Below are 21624 nucleotides of genomic sequence, written 5' to 3'. Positions count from 1 at the left end.
GAAACACAAAAGATGTTTAAGAAAGTACTAGAAAATAAAGAAATGACTCTAACAAGTTATGACGTAATTTTATCGTTACAATTTGAAATTTAAATTAACGTAAACTAATTTAAATAAACTTAAATCAAGAAATATCACATTCGTAACACTGCCTCCCGCTTAAGCCTGTTCGTCCCGAATAGGCACAGAACCCGTTCCGTATGGAGCCAAACGTTCCAGGTGAACGACTTTCATCTTTGACCTTGGGCTGTCGTCTTTTTGAATGCGGTATACAACATCATTGATCTTCTTGATGACTTTATATGGGCCTTCCCACTGTGTTTGTAGTTTAGGACATAATCCTTTCTTTCGTTGCGGGTTGAATAGCAGAACCAGTTGTCCTTCACTAAAGCCCTCAGTGTTTGCTGCACGATCATATCTCGCCTTCATTCTGTTGCTAACCATTTTTATTTTGTTTCGCACTGATTCGTGAACTTTACCAAATGTGTTTGGTATGTCGTTACTGGTTTCTTCCATGGCGAGCTCATTGGGTGTAGCGCCAAATATCAAATCTCCGGGCAACTTCAATTCCGTTCCGAATAGGACCTTGGCCGGTGTTCGTGACGTAGAATCATGTATGGCTGATCTATACGACAGCAAAAACTTTGGTATATGATCGTCCCAGTCTCGTTGGCCGTTATCCACCACCTTTCGAAGATGTTCTTCCAGAGTGCGATTAAACCTTTCTACCATGCCATCAGACTGCGGATGCAATGGCGTGGTCCTTGTTTTCTTGATACCAAGGGAGTCACACATCTCTTTGAATATGGCCGATTCAAAATTTCTTCCTTGGTCTGAGTGTATCTCGGTCGGCACACCGTAGCGACATATCCAGTTCTTGTCGACTACATCTACAATCGTCTTCGCCTCTTGGTTAGGAATGGCATAAACTTCTGGCCACTTGCTGAAGTAGTCCATGACCACAAGGACATATCGATTTCCAGAATCACTTACTGGGAAAGGCCCTGCAACGTCCATTGCTATTCTTTCAAAAGGCGCTCCTGGCCTATACTCTTGCATAGGACCTCTACTTTTTCGTCTTGGCCCTTTCGCCTTTATGCACTTCTCACAATTTGCCACCCATTCAGCAATTGATTTCTGGCATCCAACCCAGTAGAATCGTTGCTTCACTTTCTCGGCTGTTTTGGTTATTCCTAAGTGACCTCCACTAGGTCCATTGTGGAATTCCGTCAAAACATCCTTTACCTTGGAATCTGGCACGATTATCAAGTTGCGGCTATTCTTGCCATCTTCACTTTCCCACTTACGTTGTAGGGTTCCGTTGACCAGACATAGACTGTCCCATTGAGCCCAGTATGATTTCATAAGTGGGCTTTCGGCTGCGATGTCTTTCTTACTGGGTTTCTTATCTTCTTCTTTCGCCGAAATAATTTTGCTCAAAATGAGATCTTTACGCTGTTCTGCTGGCCAGTCCACTCCAGGTTCGACGTGCAACAGCCTGATATCCACGATTTCTTCCTTATGTTCAGCTTTCGAGCAGTGTTTGCACTCGACATTACAAGGTCGACGTGACAAGGCGTCCGCGTTGCCGTGTTTGCCACCTTTTCTATGTTCGATGCTGAAATCATAGCTTTGGAGCCTTTCTATCCAACGTGCCAGCTGAGCTTCCGGATTCTTGAATTGAAGCAACCATCGTAGAGCTGAATGGTCAGTTCTTAGCAGGAAATTCTGTCCATACAAGTATTTGTGATAATGCTTCACGCTTTCTATGACAGCAAGCAGCTCTCTTCTTGTTACGCAATAGTTCTTCTCGGGCTTGGATAACGTTCGGCTAAAATATCCGATGACCTTTTCTTTACCTTCAATCTGTTGAGATAGTACACCACCAATTCCGTACGCACTGGCATCTGTATCCAAAACAAATTTTTCGCCAGGAATTGGATACGCCAGAACAGGAGTTGAACATAAAAGTTCTTTTAGATGATGAAATGACTGTTCCTGTTCTTCACTCCACTGGAACTTCGTACCTTTTTGCGTTAATTTATGGAGGCTTGCGGCGATGCTGGCGAAGTTTGGTACGAAACGCCTGTAGTATGTGCATAAACCAAGGAAGCTGCGCAACTCGTGGAGATTCCGTGGACGTGGCCAATCTTTTACTGCTTGAATTTTGTCTTCATCGGTGGATATGCCCTCTGCTGTAACTTGATGACCCAGGTACTTAACTTCTCGCTGGAAAAGCGAGCACTTCTTGGCGTTAAGTCGTAAGCCAGCGGCTGACAATTGCTGGATAACGTCTTTCAAGTTCTTAAGGTGCTCGTCAAATGTTTTGCCCATCACTATGATATCGTCGAGGTATATCAAGCAGGACTTCCAATGCAACCCCTTTAGCACCCGCTCCATCAATCGCTCGAACGTAGCCGGAGCATTGCAGAGCCCGAATGGCATTACATTGAATTGCCAAAGACCGCCATTAACGCCAAAAGCTGTCTTTTCTTTGTCTTTCTCGGCGATCTCTACTTGCCAATATCCACTCTGCAAATCAAGCGTGGAAAACCATGTTGTTCCGGCTAGTGTGTCCAACGTGTCATCAATGCGTGGAAGCGGATAACTGTCCTTTTTGGTAACATCATTCAATTTTCTGTAGTCCACGCAAAATCGGGTACTTCCATCTTTCTTTTTGACCAGCACAACTGGCGAGCACCAAGGACTTGATGATGGTTCAATCACACCACTTTCCGCCATTTCCTTAACGAGCTTTTGAACCTCATCTTGTTTTGCTAGAGGGACACTTCGTGGTGCCTGTTTTATGGGTCTTTCTTCTGTGGTATTTATTTCATGCTTCACCACAGATGTTCTCCCTTGATTTTTCTTCTCAATGGCAAAGGCGGAGGCATTTTTCCATAACAATTTCTTGGCTTTATTTTTCTCGGACGGTGATAGATGACGTGTCCAAGTTTCGACATAACCTTCCAGATGTTTCATCACTTCATTATGCTTCTTTGGAGATTTGCTTTCCAAGTTGACTATTGCTTCGGCAGGAGTACATTTGCCAATGTCCGAAAATTTTCCAATTTGCTCTTGATGGTCTGATAAATTCAAAACTCGAACTGGAATAAGTCCCTCTTCATTTGTTGTTACCAGGGCATTTGCTATCAAGATGTTGTTGTTTTTATTTTCTGCTGGTTCAACAACCCACAATTTGCCGACTTCACAATCTCCATTCATAGAAACCCATATAATTGTTTCGGCATTTGGTGGTATTGACTCTGGCTGGCTCATTGTCAAATATCTGACAGGCGTATTCTCACTGTAGCCCACGTTTACCGGTATTTCGATATCGCACCAGGTCATTACACGACGCTTCAAATCCAAGTTGAGACCAAAAGCAATCATAAAATCCGCTCCAATTATAACTTCGTCCACTATATCGGCCACAATGAATTCATAATTAACGGATTTGTTTGCAATGGTTAACTTTACAGGAACCTTTCCATATACAGTTGCGGGTTCACCTGTAGCCGTGCGTAGTTTGACTCCAATTAGTGGTGTAACTTTTCCTCTTACTAAATCGGATCTAATAATAGATTTCGATGCACCAGTATCCAACGTCAAAGTTCGCTTGTATCCATTAATACCACCCGCAATAGTCAAATTGTTATTTTTCTGTTGAACTATTGCTATAGAGATTGTGGGGCCATCACATGTGGGAGCCAGCTCTTGCCCCGCTGAACTAGCTCGATTTAGTTTAAATGTGAATCACTGGACTGTGGGTTCACCCACATATGGCTATTGTTTGGCGGTGAAGGCGATTTCGATCTTGATCGCTTACGACGTGCTTTACATTCACGAGCAACATGTCCAGGCTTATCACAGTTATAGCACTTTATTCTGGATTTAGTTGTCTCCTGCTTCATTTCTTGCATTGCCTGCTTAACTGCTTCTTTCACTGAGTCAATCACGGAATTTGATTCATCTTGCTCGGTCTCAACTCTGCGTACCTTGTGAATTTGAGGTCGTGCCAACAATCTCGCAGTTTCTTGTGCAAGTGCAAATGTTACTGTTTCTGCGAATGTAGCCTTTTGTGACGCATATGTCGCGCATTTTATATCAGGGTCTCTAATTCCATTCACAAAGGTCTCGATCTTGATGCGGTCCACAAGTGGATGACTTTCTCCTGGATATGTCAAAAGCACCAACCGCTCAACCTCTGTTGCAAAGTCTTGTAGAGTCTCATTTGACTTCTGGACTCTTCCTCTTAATTCCATTCTGAAGATGTCTTGCTTATGTTCTCCGCCGTACTTACGTTGAAGTGCCGCTATTACGTCATTATAATTATTTCTAGAGGCAGCGGGAATGCTTTGTATCACATCAGCGGCGTTGCCCTTTAATGCCAATAGAAGTTCAATTGCTTTGTCATTGTCGTTCCATAAATTTCTAGAAGCAACCATTTCAAATTGGAATTTGAATACATCAAATGAAGTTGAGCCATCGAAAACAGGAGGTTTGGTTTTCGAGCCCTCGATAACGCGCACTGGTCCACCTTTAATTTCCAGCTCTGACATTTTTCTTTCAATGTGTAGAAACTTCTCATCATGAACCATAATTTTCTCATCCACAGAAATAATCTTCTTATCCAGCTCCCCAATTTGGCTTTCGATATGGTCCACACGTTTTTCCATGCCTTCAGCAATTTGTTGAAGATTCTCATTTAGAATTCTAGAATTTTCGTCCATCTTTTTTGAATTTTCGTCGAATTTTTCTTCCAATTTTCTAGAATTCTCTTGCATTTTTAGAGAATTTTCTTCCATCATTTTGCTCAAAATATTGACCATCGATGTGTAATCAACAACATTAGAAGCTACAGATGGAGTTTCCAAGGCGCTGGCTACCACTGATTCGTCAAGATCTTCCTTATAATCGAACTCATGTGTTTCGATATCAATACTGCGCCGCTCGAACTCTTCCAGTAGTCGCTTTTGTAATTGGGCCTTGTTTCCTGTAGTCGGCTGCTCCATTTTCCTCAATTCCTTCTTCAAGTCTTCCACTCGAAGCTGATTAAACTTCATTGTAGATTTTTTTTCCCGTTATCCCACTTCTGACACCAATTGTTACGTTTTTATATTGAGGCGTGTTTAATAACCCGATAATTAAAACACAGTCCTTTTCAACTAACGACAATCTACAATTTATTAGTTTAACTGATGGCTTCACTTATTTGCTCTACGATGTGTACTGTATAAACTTTAGCTTACGACTGACTTGACTGCTCCCTCCGCCAGGGGCTTATATACCGTGATTTGACGATTTCGAAAATTCTGGATATTCTGGCCTACAACCATCTAGAACTATCTTGTACAATTTATCTAACACCACATATTCAACTGGTTATCTTCATTGCCTACAGCCATCAGGAATATTCTATCGGCGTTACTTTACAGGTGATATGGCACACATACTTTTAGGCTTATGCTAATAATCTAGTGCATTCTACTAGATTAGGTAGATGTCGTGCAGGCATAAAACAAAAGGCGTTACTTTTACAATGAACGATTGGAAACACAAAAGATGTTTAAGAAAGTACTAGAAAATAAAGAAATGACTCTAACAAGTTATGACGTAATTTTATCGTTACAATTTGAAATTTAAATTAACGTAAACTAATTTAAATAAACTTAAATCAAGAAATATCACATTCGTAACACTGCCTCCCGCTTAAGCCTGTTCGTCCCGAATAGGCACAGAACCCGTTCCGTATGGAGCCAAACGTTCCAGGTGAACGACTTTCATCTTTGACCTTGGGCTGTCGTCTTTTTGAATGCGGTATACAACATCATTGATCTTCTTGATGACTTTATATGGGCCTTCCCACTGTGTTTGTAGTTTAGGACATAATCCTTTCTTTCGTTGCGGGTTGAATAGCAGAACCAGTTGTCCTTCACTAAAGCCCTCAGTGTTTGCTGCACGATCATATCTCGCCTTCATTCTGTTGCTAACCATTTTTATTTTGTTTCGCACTGATTCGTGAACTTTACCAAATGTGTTTGGTATGTCGTTACTGGTTTCTTCCATGGCGAGCTCATTGGGTGTAGCGCCAAATATCAAATCTCCGGGCAACTTCAATTCCGTTCCGAATAGGACCTTGGCCGGTGTTCGTGACGTAGAATCATGTATGGCTGATCTATACGACAGCAAAAACTTTGGTATATGATCGTCCCAGTCTCGTTGGCCGTTATCCACCACCTTTCGAAGATGTTCTTCCAGAGTGCGATTAAACCTTTCTACCATGCCATCAGACTGCGGATGCAATGGCGTGGTCCTTGTTTTCTTGATACCAAGGGAGTCACACATCTCTTTGAATATGGCCGATTCAAAATTTCTTCCTTGGTCTGAGTGTATCTCGGTCGGCACACCGTAGCGACATATCCAGTTCTTGTCGACTACATCTACAATCGTCTTCGCCTCTTGGTTAGGAATGGCATAAACTTCTGGCCACTTGCTGAAGTAGTCCATGACCACAAGGACATATCGATTTCCAGAATCACTTACTGGGAAAGGCCCTGCAACGTCCATTGCTATTCTTTCAAAAGGCGCTCCTGGCCTATACTCTTGCATAGGACCTCTACTTTTTCGTCTTGGCCCTTTCGCCTTTATGCACTTCTCACAATTTGCCACCCATTCAGCAATTGATTTCTGGCATCCAACCCAGTAGAATCGTTGCTTCACTTTCTCGGCTGTTTTGGTTATTCCTAAGTGACCTCCACTAGGTCCATTGTGGAATTCCGTCAAAACATCCTTTACCTTGGAATCTGGCACGATTATCAAGTTGCGGCTATTCTTGCCATCTTCACTTTCCCACTTACGTTGTAGGGTTCCGTTGACCAGACATAGACTGTCCCATTGAGCCCAGTATGATTTCATAAGTGGGCTTTCGGCTGCGATGTCTTTCTTACTGGGTTTCTTATCTTCTTCTTTCGCCGAAATAATTTTGCTCAAAATGAGATCTTTACGCTGTTCTGCTGGCCAGTCCACTCCAGGTTCGACGTGCAACAGCCTGATATCCACGATTTCTTCCTTATGTTCAGCTTTCGAGCAGTGTTTGCACTCGACATTACAAGGTCGACGTGACAAGGCGTCCGCGTTGCCGTGTTTGCCACCTTTTCTATGTTCGATGCTGAAATCATAGCTTTGGAGTCTTTCTATCCAACGTGCCAGCTGAGCTTCCGGATTCTTGAATTGAAGCAACCATCGTAGAGCTGAATGGTCAGTTCTTAGCAGGAAATTCTGTCCATACAAGTATTTGTGATAATGCTTCACGCTTTCTATGACAGCAAGCAGCTCTCTTCTTGTTACGCAATAGTTCTTCTCGGGCTTGGATAACGTTCGGCTAAAATATCCGATGACCTTTTCTTTACCTTCAATCTGTTGAGATAGTACACCACCAATTCCGTACGCACTGGCATCTGTATCCAAAACAAATTTTTCGCCAGGAATTGGATACGCCAGAACAGGAGTTGAACATAAAAGTTCTTTTAGATGATGAAATGACTGTTCCTGTTCTTCACTCCACTGGAACTTCGTACCTTTTTGCGTTAATTTATGGAGGCTTGCGGCGATGCTGGCGAAGTTTGGTACGAAACGCCTGTAGTATGTGCATAAACCAAGGAAGCTGCGCAACTCGTGGAGATTCCGTGGACGTGGCCAATCTTTTACTGCTTGAATTTTGTCTTCATCGGTGGATATGCCCTCTGCTGTAACATGATGACCCAGGTACTTAACTTCTCGCTGGAAAAGCGAGCACTTCTTGGCGTTAAGTCGTAAGCCAGCGGCTGACAATTGCTGGATAACGTCTTTCAAGTTCTTAAGGTGCTCGTCAAATGTTTTGCCCATCACTATGATATCGTCGAGGTATATCAAGCAGGACTTCCAATGCAACCCCTTTAGCACCCGCTCCATCAATCGCTCGAACGTAGCCGGAGCATTGCAGAGCCCGAATGGCATTACATTGAATTGCCAAAGACCGCCATTAACGCCAAAAGCTGTCTTTTCTTTGTCTTTCTCGGCGATCTCTACTTGCCAATATCCACTCTGCAAATCAAGCGTGGAAAACCATGTTGTTCCGGCTAGTGTGTCCAACGTGTCATCAATGCGTGGAAGCGGATAACTGTCCTTTTTGGTAACATCATTCAATTTTCTGTAGTCCACGCAAAATCGGGTACTTCCATCTTTCTTTTTGACCAGCACAACTGGCGAGCACCAAGGACTTGATGATGGTTCAATCACACCACTTTCCGCCATTTCCTTAACGAGCTTTTGAACCTCATCTCGTTTTGCTAGAGGGACACTTCGTGGTGCCTGTTTTATGGGTCTTTCTTCTGTGGTATTTATTTCATGCTTCACCACAGATGTTCTCCCTTGATTTTTCTTCTCAATGGCAAAGGCGGAGGCATTTTTCCATAACAATTTCTTGGCTTTATTTTTCTCGGACGGTGATAGATGACGTGTCCAAGTTTCGACATAACCTTCCAGATGTTTCATCACTTCATTATGCTTCTTTGGAGATTTGCTTTCCAAGTTGACTATTGCTTCGGCAGGAGTACATTTGCCAATGTCCGAAAATTTTCCAATTTGCTCTTGATGGTCAGATAAATTCAAAACTCGAACTGGAATAAGTCCCTCTTCATTTGTTGTTACCAGGGCATTTGCTATCAAGATGTTGTTGTTTTTATTTTCTGCTGGTTCAACAACCCACAATTTGCCGACTTCACAATCTCCATTCATAGAAACCCATATAATTGTTTCGGCATTTGGTGGTATTGACTCTGGCTGGCTCATTGTCAAATATCTGACAGGCGTATTCTCACTGTAGCCCACGTTTACCGGTATTTCGATATCGCACCAGGTCATTACACGACGCTTCAAATCCAAGTTGAGACCAAAAGCAATCATAAAATCCGCTCCAATTATAACTTCGTCCACTATATCGGCCACAATGAATTCATAATTAACGGATTTGTTTGCAATGGTTAACTTTACAGGAACCTTTCCATATACAGTTGCGGGTTCACCTGTAGCCGTGTGACTCCAATTAGTGGTGTAACTTTTCCTCTTACTAAATCGGATCTAATAATAGATTTCGATGCACCAGTATCCAACGTCAAAGTTCGCTTGTATCCATTAATACCACCCGCAATAGTCAAATTGTTATTTTTCTGTTGAACTATTGCTATAGAGATTGTGGGGCCATCACATGTGGGAGCCAGCTCTTGCCCCGCTGAACTAGCTCGATTTAGTTTAAATGTGAATCACTGGACTGTGGGTTCACCCACATATGGCTATTGTTTGGCGGTGAAGGCGATTTCGATCTTGATCGCTTACGACGTGCTTTACATTCACGAGCAACATGTCCAGGCTTATCACAGTTATAGCACTTTATTCTGGATTTAGTTGTCTCCTGCTTCATTTCTTGCATTGCCTGCTTAACTGCTTCTTTCACTGAGTCAATCACGGAATTTGATTCATCTTGCTCGGTCTCAACTCTGCGTACCTTGTGAATTTGAGGTCGTGCCAACAATCTCGCAGTTTCTTGTGCAAGTGCAAATGTTACTGTTTCTGCGAATGTAGCCTTTTGTGACGCATATGTCGCGCATTTTATATCAGGGTCTCTAATTCCATTCACAAAGGTCTCGATCTTGATGCGGTCCACAAGTGGATGACTTTCTCCTGGATATGTCAAAAGCACCAACCGCTCAACCTCTGTTGCAAAGTCTTGTAGAGTCTCATTTGACTTCTGGACTCTTCCTCTTAATTCCATTCTGAAGATGTCTTGCTTATGTTCTCCGCCGTACTTACGTTGAAGTGCCGCTATTACGTCATTATAATTATTTCTAGAGGCAGCGGGAATGCTTTGTATCACATCAGCGGCGTTGCCCTTTAATGCCAATAGAAGTTCAATTGCTTTGTCATTGTCGTTCCATAAATTTCTAGAAGCAACCATTTCAAATTGGAATTTGAATACATCAAATGAAGTTGAGCCATCGAAAACAGGAGGTTTGGTTTTCGAGCCCTCGATAACGCGCACTGGTCCACCTTTAATTTCCAGCTCTGACATTTTTCTTTCAATGTGTAGAAACTTCTCATCATGAACCATAATTTTCTCATCCACAGAAATAATCTTCTTATCCAGCTCCCCAATTTGGCTTTCGATATGGTCCACACGTTTTTCCATGCCTTCAGCAATTTGTTGAAGATTCTCATTTAGAATTCTAGAATTTTCGTCCATCTTTTTTGAATTTTCGTCGAATTTTTCTTCCAATTTTCTAGAATTCTCTTGCATTTTTAGAGAATTTTCTTCCATCATTTTGCTCAAAATATTGACCATCGATGTGTAATCAACAACATTAGAAGCTACAGATGGAGTTTCCAAGGCGCTGGCTACCACTGATTCGTCAAGATCTTCCTTATAATCGAACTCATGTGTTTCGATATCAATACTGCGCCGCTCGAACTCTTCCAGTAGTCGCTTTTGTAATTGGGCCTTGTTTCCTGTAGTCGGCTGCTCCATTTTGCTCAATTCCTTCTTCAAGTCTTCCACTCGAAGCTGATTAAACTTCATTGTAGATTTTTTTTCCCGTTATCCCACTTCTGACACCAATTGTTACGTTTTTATATTGAGGCGTGTTTAATAACCCGATAATTAAAACACAGTCCTTTTCAACTAACGACAATCTACAATTTATTAGTTTAACTGATGGCTTCACTTATTTGCTCTACGATGTGTACTGTATAAACTTTAGCTTACGACTGACTTGACTGCTCCCTCCGCCAGGGGCTTATATACCGTGATTTGACGATTTCGAAAATTCTGGATATTCTGGCCTACAACCATCTAGAACTATCTTGTACAATTTATCTAACACCACATATTCAACTGGTTATCTTCATTGCCTACAGCCATCTGGAATATTCTATCGGCGTTACTTTACAGGTGATATGGCACACATACTTTTAGGCTTATGCTAATAATCTAGTGCATTCTACTAGATTAGGTAGATGTCGTGCAGGCATAAAACAAAAGGCGTTACTTTTACAATGAACGATTGGAAACACAAAAGATGTTTAAGAAAGTACTAGAAAATAAAGAAATGACTCTAACAAGTTATGACGTAATTTTATCGTTACAATTTGAAATTTAAATTAACGTAAACTAATTTAAATAAACTTAAATCAAGAAATATCACATTCGGAACAATATGTTGACGACATTTTATCGGACGGGTTTTCTATTCAGGAAGCATTGAAGGCTCAGAACGATCTTGTTGATATTTTAAGGAATGCGGGGTTTCCTCTGAAAAAGATCAAAACTAATGATCCACAATTACTCGCTCATATCCCTTCTCAAGATTTATACGATTCCGAGTTTTTCGTTTCCACGAATCAATTTCTACGAAAACCTTGGGTATAAAGTGGAGCGCGTTGTCCGATTCGTTTACTTACTCAATAAACCCAATACAATCTGAACAAACTATGACGAAAAGAATGGTTCCCAGCGAAAACTGGGTAAGCACTAGTGATTCTTTCAGTAATACCGGTAATCAAAAAGTTACTACTTGCAGTATTACCTGCACTGTTAGAAAAATATGTTTTTCATATGTTCCGATATAAACAAAATGTGTTTCGGGCACGATTTTAAACCACAATATATTTAAGTGCGAACATGTAATGTTCCTAAACTAACACTAAATGTTTGGGACATCTATGTTAATATGTTAGAAAATATTATGTTTGGGGCATGAATGTTTCATAAAACTCATATGTGTGAATACAAACATATATAAATTTACAAATTTCGACTAAACATACATATGTTGTGATATTTTATTCAAAGCGACAGAGAGAGTATAGAGAGAAATAGAGATGGAAACCGGGAGAGTTAACGAAAGATATCAATATAACACAGCAAAAGAGTCAAAAAAGAACAATTTCTGTGAAACCGCTTGTATGTTGTTTCGGAAAACTGTTTTATGATAAGGCCAAAAATTTGATATGTTTAAGTCTAAATATTATTTAATTTGAATAAAGAGAATATACATTCTGAACCAAGAGAATAGACATTTGAAAAACAAACAGCTTATGTTTTCGCCTTGAGAGCAGCATTTTATGTATGTGTGGACATGTGTTTTGTTTATCATTTTGGCATTATGGGCACAATTTTTTTCTTGGTTCTTTAAAAGAAATCAGGGGTCTTCATAAAAATAACGAAAGGGCACTATACTCTTTTTAGAGTTGGGACAGTAAAATGAAATAAGGAGGAAATAGTGAAAAATTACACAGTAAAATGTAAAAAAACAAACTTTAGTTCCTCTTTATTAAAAAGTAGTCCACGAGGAGTTGACGGACACCATCAAATATAAAAGCGGGCATTAAGTTCGAGTTTTACAGCTAAAACAATTTAAAAAGTTTATTTTCTTTAAAATGAATTATTAAAGAAAAATAAAAGGAATTTTAGAGCGATGGTGTTAAATGCTAGTAAAAAACTGTTCACTCCTAAATAAATTTATGTTTATATTATAAAATTATGTATGTATGTTTATACTCGACTCCACGTTCTTCTTTTGTTAGTTTTTGAATTCCTTCCAAATTTTAAAGTTTTGTACAAAAACAGTTTTTTATTACAAGATTGTTATTTTTGCAAAAAAATAATATTTTATCCAAAAATCAGTCAATTTCGTTTATATCAAGCACTGTTACTGACTATAAATCTTTAATAACGCACATTTCGAAGTTTCATTAAAAAAAAATAATATAGTATAAATATAAATGTTAAATTAAAAAAAAAAAAAAACAAAACAAAATGTTCGGTCGGAGCAGGGATTGAACCCACGACCCTTTGCATGCAAGGCAGACATGCTAACCACTGCTCCACGTGGCAAACAAATGTATGTTTCTGTTAAATAATGTTATGTTTGCATAGGCTCGTGGGCGCTGCAAACTATGCTATATAAATGTAACTTAAAACGATAATTATCTACTGGTGACTATAACAGCTACGTAGCCCAGTGGATAGTGTGTTGGCTTACAAACTGTATGGTCCTCGGTTCGATTCTCCGTGCAGGCGAAAGGTAAAATTTAAAAAATTTATAAAAGTGAATAATTTCTTCAACATTATTTGTATTACAGAGAAAGGTGCCAATAACTAAAAAATTTCGTGGAAGTGAAAATTACGAGTATGTTAGGGAATGCACAATCGTGTTTGGGAAAAAGTCTTCCAAGCATATAATATTTTTGGCTCAAAATGCTTTCAAACATATAATATGTTCACATAAAACAAACATATTAATGTTTCGGCAGTATGCAATAATATATGTGCTTCCTGCAAAATATGTTTGGAACATATGTTAAAGAAGCGATTTTTTTTGAGGGTGTGGGATTTAAAAATAATAACTTACCTGGGTAGGCAAAAAGTGATTCTTTCTATTAATACCGGTAATCAAAATCATATCTTGAGGTCCGGGTTCGGCTCTACAGTGGGCACCGTTAATACACTGTTAGAAAAATATGTTTTTCATATGTTCCGATATAAACAAAATGTGTTTCGGGCACAATTTCAAAAAACACAATATATGTAAGTGCGAACATGTAATGTTCCTAAACTAACACTAAATGTTTGGGACATCTATGTTAATATGTTAGAATATATTATGTTTGGGGCATGAATGTTTCATAAAAATCATATGTGTGAATGCAAACATATATAAATTTACAAATTTCGACTAAACATACATATGTTGTGATATTTTATTCAAAGCGACAGAGAGAGTTAGAGAAAGAAATAGAGATGGAACCAAGAGAATAGACATTTGAAAAACAAACAGCATATGTTTTCGCGTTGAGAGCAGCATTTTATGTATGTGTGGACATGTGTTTTGTTTATCATTTTGGCATTATGGGCACAATTTTTTTCTTGGTTCGTTAAAAGAAATCAGGGGTCTTCATAAAAATAACGAAAGGGCACTATACTCTTTTTAGTGTTGGGACAGTAAAATGAAATAAGGAGGAAATAGTGAAAAAATACACAGTAAAATGTATAAAAGCAATGTTTAGTTTCTCTTTATTAATAAGTAGTCCACGAGGAGTTGACGGACACCATCAAATATAAAAGCGGGCATTAAGTTCGAGTTTTACAGCTAAAACAATTTAAAAAGTTTATTTTCTTTAAAATTAATTATTAAAGAAAAATAAAAGGCATTTTAGAGCGATGGCGTTAAATGCTAGTAAAAACTGTTCACGCCTAAATAAATGTATGTTTATATTATAAAATTATTTATGTATGTTTATACTCGACTCCACATTCTTCTTTTGTTAGAGTTTTTGAATTCCTTCCAAATTTTAAAGTTTTGTACCAAAAACAGTTTTTTGTTACAAAATTGTTATTTTTGCAAAAAAAATAATATTTTATCCAAAAATCAGTCAATTTCGTTTATATCAAGCACTGTTACTGACTATAAATCTTTAATAACCCACATTTCGAAGTTTCATTATAAAAATTTAATATAGTATAAATATACATGTGTAAATAAACAAAGTTTCGGTCGGAGCAGGGATTGAACCCACGACCCTTTGCATATAAGGCAGACATGCTAACCACTGCTCCACGTGGCAAACAATTGTATGTTTCTGTTAAATAATGTTATGTTTGCATGGGCTCGTGGGCGCTGCAAACTATGCTATATAAATGTAACTTATAACGATAATTATCTAATGGTGACTATAACAGTTACGTAGCCCAGTGGATAGTGTGTTGGCTTACAAACGGTATGGTCCTCGGTTCGATTCTCCGGGCAGGCGAAAGGTAAAATTTAAAAAAAAATTATAAAAGTGAATATTTTCTTCAACATTATTTGTATTACAGAAAAAGGTGCCAAGAACTAATAAATTTCGTGGAAGTGAAAATTACGAGTATGTTAGGGAATGAGCACAATCGTGTTTGGAAAAAATTCTTCCAAGCATATAATATTTTTGGCTCAAAATGCTTCCAAACATATAATATGTTCACATAAAACAAACATATTAATGTTTCGGCAGTATCCAATAATATATGTGCTTCCTGCAAAATATGTTTGGAACATATGTTAAAGAAGCGATTTTTTTTGAGGGTGTAGTAGCGATAAGTAATGCAAATTACATTTCAGAAAAAACTTGCCAATAAAATATACCTTTGTTTTATAAAGTTGTATAGTACATAAGTTATATTACAAAATAACACCATTGAATATATCCATGTCGTGGAGCGTGGTATAGTTAGTTGGATTACAAAACAACAGGGGTGAGTTCGCACTTTTTTGGGTATATTTATGGTAAAGATATTATTTTTGGAGAGCTGGTATGCTTGCGAAGAAGTACTTATTTTTCGACTTCTGGTATGCTTGCACGGAAGTACTTTCCTCCAATGTCATGCCCGTGTAAAAGTATTACTGCTGATATATAGGCATACTTGTACTCATACCTGGTAATAGGAGTTTTTGCTGGGTTGTATCGAAATATATTAAAGCAATGAAAATATTAATGCAACAATTGTGGCTAGAAGGAATTGGATGGGATGACAATCTTGGTCCAGAATCACAATCGACTTGAAATAGGCTCGTATTTGATTTCCCTCATATTAATTCTATCTCCATACCAAGATGGATTCAATTTTGTCCAACTGATATTTTAGAAATTCGCGGGTTTTCAGATTCGTCTCAAGCGGCATATTGTGCCTGTGTTTATTTGCGATGCCAAATTGATAAGTCAGTTGTGTTTTCTAATTTACTTGTCGCGAAGAGTAAAGTCGCCCCTCTCAAACCTGTATGTTTGCCAAGATTGGAACTTAATGGTGCATTTCTGTTAGCTAAACTCGTCAATTATGTTACTTCGACTTTCGATTTCAAAATAAACTCCATTACTCTATGGACTGATTCTTCAATTGTCCTTTGTTGGCTTTCGAAACCACTTTGGTCCTGGGAGACGTACATTGCGAATAGGACCTCACAAATTCACGAGTTAGTTCCTGGTAGCAATTGGCGACATGTCCCAACTCATGATAATCCAGCAGATCTCGGTACTAGAGGCTGCCGACCTCAAGATCCATTGGTTGTTCCAGAATTGGGAAAGCGTGTAAATGTGCAAACATACACTGGTAGAAAAAAGGCGGTACGTGGCCATTATCGTTTGGTATTAATAGTTTAGTTCACGTTACCTTTCAATTTCGATACCACATTATATCAAACCATTTACATCCGGTATTATTATGGTATCACATCCCCATAACATGTGTTATGTCGCCGTTGCTAAAAACTAATTGGTCGCCTTGGTAGTTTATTTTCTTCACATAAAGTAAGTAGGCGAGTAAATTACATATTTCTTGGAAAACGTGACGACCAAAAAACTAAATTTGTGAAGTATTGGTAAGTCTAATATGTTTTAGCATTATTTTTTTTTTTTTAATTCGGCCGTTTTCTCTCATTAGATGTGTAAGAGACATACAAAAGCTTTCCAAATCTCACAGCAAACAACTTGAGGCATGAAATACCTGCGATGGGTCAAAGAATTTAGAGAATAACTTGAGAATGACTTTTAGAAAATTATAAGTTGAAAAAATGAGGTATATGTATGTATTTTATATATTAAATTCATTTAAAAACATTTCTTTATTGCGTGTGTTTTATTAAACTAACATATTAATAAATTCGGGGTTTGTATTAAACCCAATACCGTCTTGGTATTATTTGGTAATATCACACTGTTTATACATCAATACCTTTATGTTATAAATATTAATACCGCTTAGGTATTATTTTCAATACCGTATTGGTAATTTCATAAAACCATATGGTACTTTCATGCTTTGCGTACCGCTTGTACCGTTCGGTATCGATATTGTACCATACGGGGTTGGCGAACTATCAATAACGTACGGTATCGATTTGAGCACGTATGGAATAATTTTTCTATTGGTGTATCATGGGACAACTAAGGATACTGATATTTTACTAAGATTTTCATCTTACAATCGCGCATTGCGTGTTATATCCTACATGTTTCGTTTTTATAACAATTGCCTGAGTCGACGGAGATCGACAATAAACATTTCGAATCCATTTCTTACACATAAAGAAGTTACATTTGTTAAATCACGTTTAATTACATTATCGCAAAAGAAGTGTTACCCTTATGAATATCTAATCTTATTGCATCGAAACCAATTAATGATAAAAGCCAATTAAAATGTTTGAATCCATTTCTTTCTCATGAAAATATAATGCGAGTTATTGGAAGACTCGCCGATTCGTCTCTGCCGTACAACGAGCGATTTCCTATTATCCTTTCGTGGAATTCGCGTTTCAGTCACATATATTTATTGAATTTGCATCAATTATTAGCTCATGCCGATTGTACACTTATGTGCAGTATGGTACAGACTGAATTTTATATATCCCGTTTAAAACCAGGAGTGAAGGATATAATTCATAAATTCCGAACGTGTGTTATATTTAAACAAAAGTCTTGTAGTCAGATAATGGCTCCCCTTCCATCTGTACGATATGAACTATTCCCTACTTTTAATATCACAGGCGTCGATTTCGATGGGCCTTTTGAGTTGCAAAGTTCCACGTTAAAAAGAGCTCCGATAATAAAAAGCTACGTTTCAATTTTCGTTTGTTTCACCACAAAGGTTATCCACTTAGAACCCTGTTCAGAATTATCGTTTCTAGCCTTTGAGGCTGCTAGAGGATACTGATATTTTACTAAGATTTTCATCTTACAATCGCGCATTGCGTGTTATATCCTATATGTTTCGTTTTTATAACAATTGCCTGAGTCGACGGAGATCGACAATAAACATTTCGAATCCATTTCTTACACATAAAGAAGTTACATTTGTTAAATCACGTTTAATTAAATTATCGCAAAAGAAGTGTTACCCTGATGAATATTCTAATCTTCTTGCATCGAATCCAATTAATGATAAAAGCCAATCAAAATGTTTGAATCCATTTCTTTCTCATGAAAATATAATGCGAGTTAATGGAAGACTCGCCGATTCGTCTCTGCCGTACAACGAGCGATTTCCTATTATCCTTTCGTGGAATTCGCGTTTCAGTCACTTATATTTATTGAATTTGCATCAATTATTAGCTCATGCCGATTGTACACTTATGTGCAGTATGGTACAGACTGAATTTTATATATCCCGTTTAAAACCGGGAGTGAAGGATATAATTCATAAATGCCGAACGTTTGTTATATTTAAACAAAAGTCTTGTAGTCAGATAATGGCTCCCCTTCCATCTGTACGATGTGAACAATCCCCTCCTTTTAATATCACAGGCGTCGATTTCGATGGGCCGTTTGAGTTGAAAAGTTCCACGTTAAAAAGAGCTCCGATAATAAAAAGTTACGTTTCAATTTTCGTTTGTTTCACCATAAAGGCTATCCACTTAGAACCCTGTTCAGAATTATCGTCTCTAGCCTTTGAGGCTGCATTTACACGATTCGTCGGGAGGCGGAGGCTACCCCACAGGGTGGTTTCCGATAATGGAAGGAATTGTCGCGTGCGGCTATACCCAGCGCCATCTAGTGGTCAATGAGGAGTGAGGATGGATGAAATTTATTTATGGCAATATTTCTCAAACTATAGGAGGTACGTGACATCTTTGCTGTCATCCTGACAGATGTACGGGGAAATGGCGGCCCATGGGGGGATGACAGAAAAGTGGACAAAAAGTTTGGTCTTTTCCTTTTTTCGACCTACGAGCGATAACCTCTATCGATCGAAAGTTTTCAAAACTTGTTTATTGGGTCCATATAAAATCCGCGCAAAGAGAAAATTGAGAGGAGAAAAAAATAATACTGCCAATAAGAAGGAATCGTTTTTTTTTTTTGGTTCTTCTGTTGGGAAGACATCCACTATAAAGACAAAAGCCTATTGGGATTACAGCGGATTGAAAACCATTGGCTCTCGGCTTTCACGTGGGGAAGTTATATCCGCATTGGCGGTATTTCACCATCGTCCATCATTTACAACCAGCCCCCTTAATTGAAGACATTCTGGCTACTCACCACATACATCCCAGCAATATCCAAGCGAACCAACCAAACCACTTGGCCACCAGGTATTCCGGACCACAAGACAGACGAACGCACTGACTGATAGACTCTTACCTTATCTGAACTCCACACGTGACTTTGCCAATATTGAGGGTATCTTGAAAGAAAGAGAAGAAATCGTTCGTTAATACACTAATAGGGAAAACATTGAATATTTTATATTTACATTACAATCAACTGAAATTGAAGACAGTTGCATTTCTTGAGTAGGGTCTGTGCACAACCTAGGCTTAGGGAATCTCAAAATGGCAATCTTTAGCCCAATTTGGTAGTTCAATGTTGCCCCTAATAAAAAAAATAAAAACACACACAAAAAAAGGAAGAGAAAAACAAATTAAAAAAAAAAAATCATTTAAAAGAAACTAAAACCTATTAGAATTACAGCTTTAATAAAAGAAGACAAAAAAATATCCCCAATATAATCGAAATAGAGACAAATACATTTACAAAACAGATAACATTTTACATTCGGACGGACATACTAAAGTGGCGCAATACCGAAGAACTACGTTTTGTCTTTAATCTTGGGCGAAGGAAACATTAATGTGGTCATATCTGCCTTTTGAGAAATTTTAACATTTTTTTCTTGTTACATTTAATTGTATAATCATATCGAATTCGAACACGTCAACAAGATGAGACTTCTATTTTTTTTGTAATTAGTATTTTTACTATATATTTTATAGAGATACAATTTTTTTATGAATTTTTGTATATTTCCATACGATCCATTCGTTTAACTTTAACGTTAAGAAATAAAGCCAGAATTTTCTGTGACCTATTGTATTGGAATGAGAAATATTGAATTTTAATGGACAAAATTAGGAAGTAGGAGGTCGGATTAGGGGGTGATAGCAAACAAAAAGGTAGGTATGGGGCAGTAGAAATGTGAACTGCCATGGAGGAATTCATTTCCTATGGGTGGGTAATAGAACCGGCTTAGCATCTGCCGGGGATGTTTCATGTCCCGGTGGGATACCAGATCAGCGTTATCGTCTTGTTTTTTTTGTTTATATCCAACATCAGAATCCTTGACAGCTCGTATTTTTTTACAATATTCTATTTTCCTGGCATGTTTATGAGATATTGTTTTCTCGTACTGTTCATTCGTCGTTACCACCAAAGGAACCTACCCATCCGACGAGTTTAGCCGAGAGTAACGCCATCATGCCAGACACTTGGATTGGTAACACGCAAATTGATATATATATTAGAAGTTTTTGTCTTGGACCGGAACAGTACAGAATGGCGCCCAACGTGGGGCCTGGAAGGGATTTTGGTTGTCACACCCATAGTAACATATTTTATCCCTGGCAATAGAGTAGGTCCGGTGGGAAAGGGAATTGGGAAGTTCTCACCGTGTTCACTTATTGGGGGGGTAAATACAGTAGCGGCTGGACAATTTTTGGCGCTTGTTGGCACAAGTGTGTCGGCTTTCACATGGACTTATAGTTTTGCAATAGGAGCCAGGGATTGTTTGACTACGGTAAATGTAGAGTAGAGTCAATAGAATTAGTTGGCAGTGAAGATATCGTTATCTTTTACGAATTTGGCCCAATCGCTAGGACAGAGGTTAGGTATTGAGAGGCAGTTTGTAGGGGATATACGATAAGAAACTGACTGTTTTCGACAAGGTTTAATCTCCGCGGTGGTAAGTCTTAGATATCATGGGTATGGATAGTGAGTTTAATTGCTACTACCGAAGGGATTAGCAACTGTAATATTACATAGTTAGATTGAGTTGGTTCATCTGTGAAGAAGTGAATCATAGGCATGGGGATCATAGGGGTAAGAAGCAGAATCTGTGCTGCGACGCTCTATTAGCCTCTTGGCTATGGACTTAGCCTTCTTTGCGGTGGAAAAGGAAACGTATATATCTGATCTGGTATTTGTGGGACTTGAAAGGTTGTTTATGTCATGCATCAAAGTATGGTTTGACAGGATTACTTATCTTAACTTTTCGTTTGCTATCATCTATAACCTCGATCCGACCTGACTGACATCATATTTTGAGACATTTAGTACCTTTGTGGCACATTTTTTTTCTTTGAATTTTTATTACAATCATATATTTTGTAGTATTTGGAGAAGTGACGTGTTACCTACATTTCTCGCAAAATTTACCTTTTTTTCAGGTACTGATTTTTATTTTTGGGTTGTGTTTTTTTCGATTAGGGAGTAACTAGGAATCAGTAAGTTGAGAACACCGAACACTCCTAGGCTAGGCTAATTTTGATGGTATGGTATTGACAAGAAGCGGAAGTAGGCTACAATCCAATATGAATGACGTCGAGGGAATAGCAACATCCGCTGCGGATGAAGGAATTCCCGTCAATGGGAATGTTGCAATAGTGACTACGGCTGCAGCAGCTGTTACTGCCGTGGTGACAGCTACTGAGACTATGTCGTCACTAGCACCGGCAGTACCCTGTGATATTTCGCTCAGCTCCTGTGACTTGAATAACACTATCGTTTCTC

The 21624-nt window shown here is 38.5% G+C and overlaps 1 protein-coding gene across 3 annotated transcripts in view; it reads right to left on the bottom strand.

Moving 5' to 3' along the window:
* LOC142225936 (uncharacterized) overlaps positions 1 to 21624 on the bottom strand; it is a 138765-nt gene that overhangs the window by 40338 nt on the left and 76803 nt on the right. For all 3 annotated transcript variants that reach the window (XR_012719522.1, XM_075295785.1, XM_075295786.1), the window contains 2 exons: positions 19313 to 19431; positions 19099 to 19243 (listed from right to left, as the gene is read on the bottom strand). Coding sequence is in view for 2 of the 3 variants with exons in the window: in XM_075295785.1 (XP_075151900.1) it covers positions 19202 to 19243; positions 19313 to 19431 (161 nt within the window). In the remaining variant the exon portion in view is untranslated. The remainder of the gene's footprint in view (positions 1 to 19098; positions 19244 to 19312; positions 19432 to 21624) is intronic.

Source organism: Haematobia irritans, chromosome 2 (assembly GCF_050003625.1).
Source record: "Haematobia irritans isolate KBUSLIRL chromosome 2, ASM5000362v1, whole genome shotgun sequence".
Taxonomy (NCBI): Eukaryota; Metazoa; Arthropoda; class Insecta; order Diptera; family Muscidae; genus Haematobia; species Haematobia irritans.
Note: the sequence above shows the minus strand (reverse complement) of the source record. Positions and strands in the feature narration are given on the sequence as shown.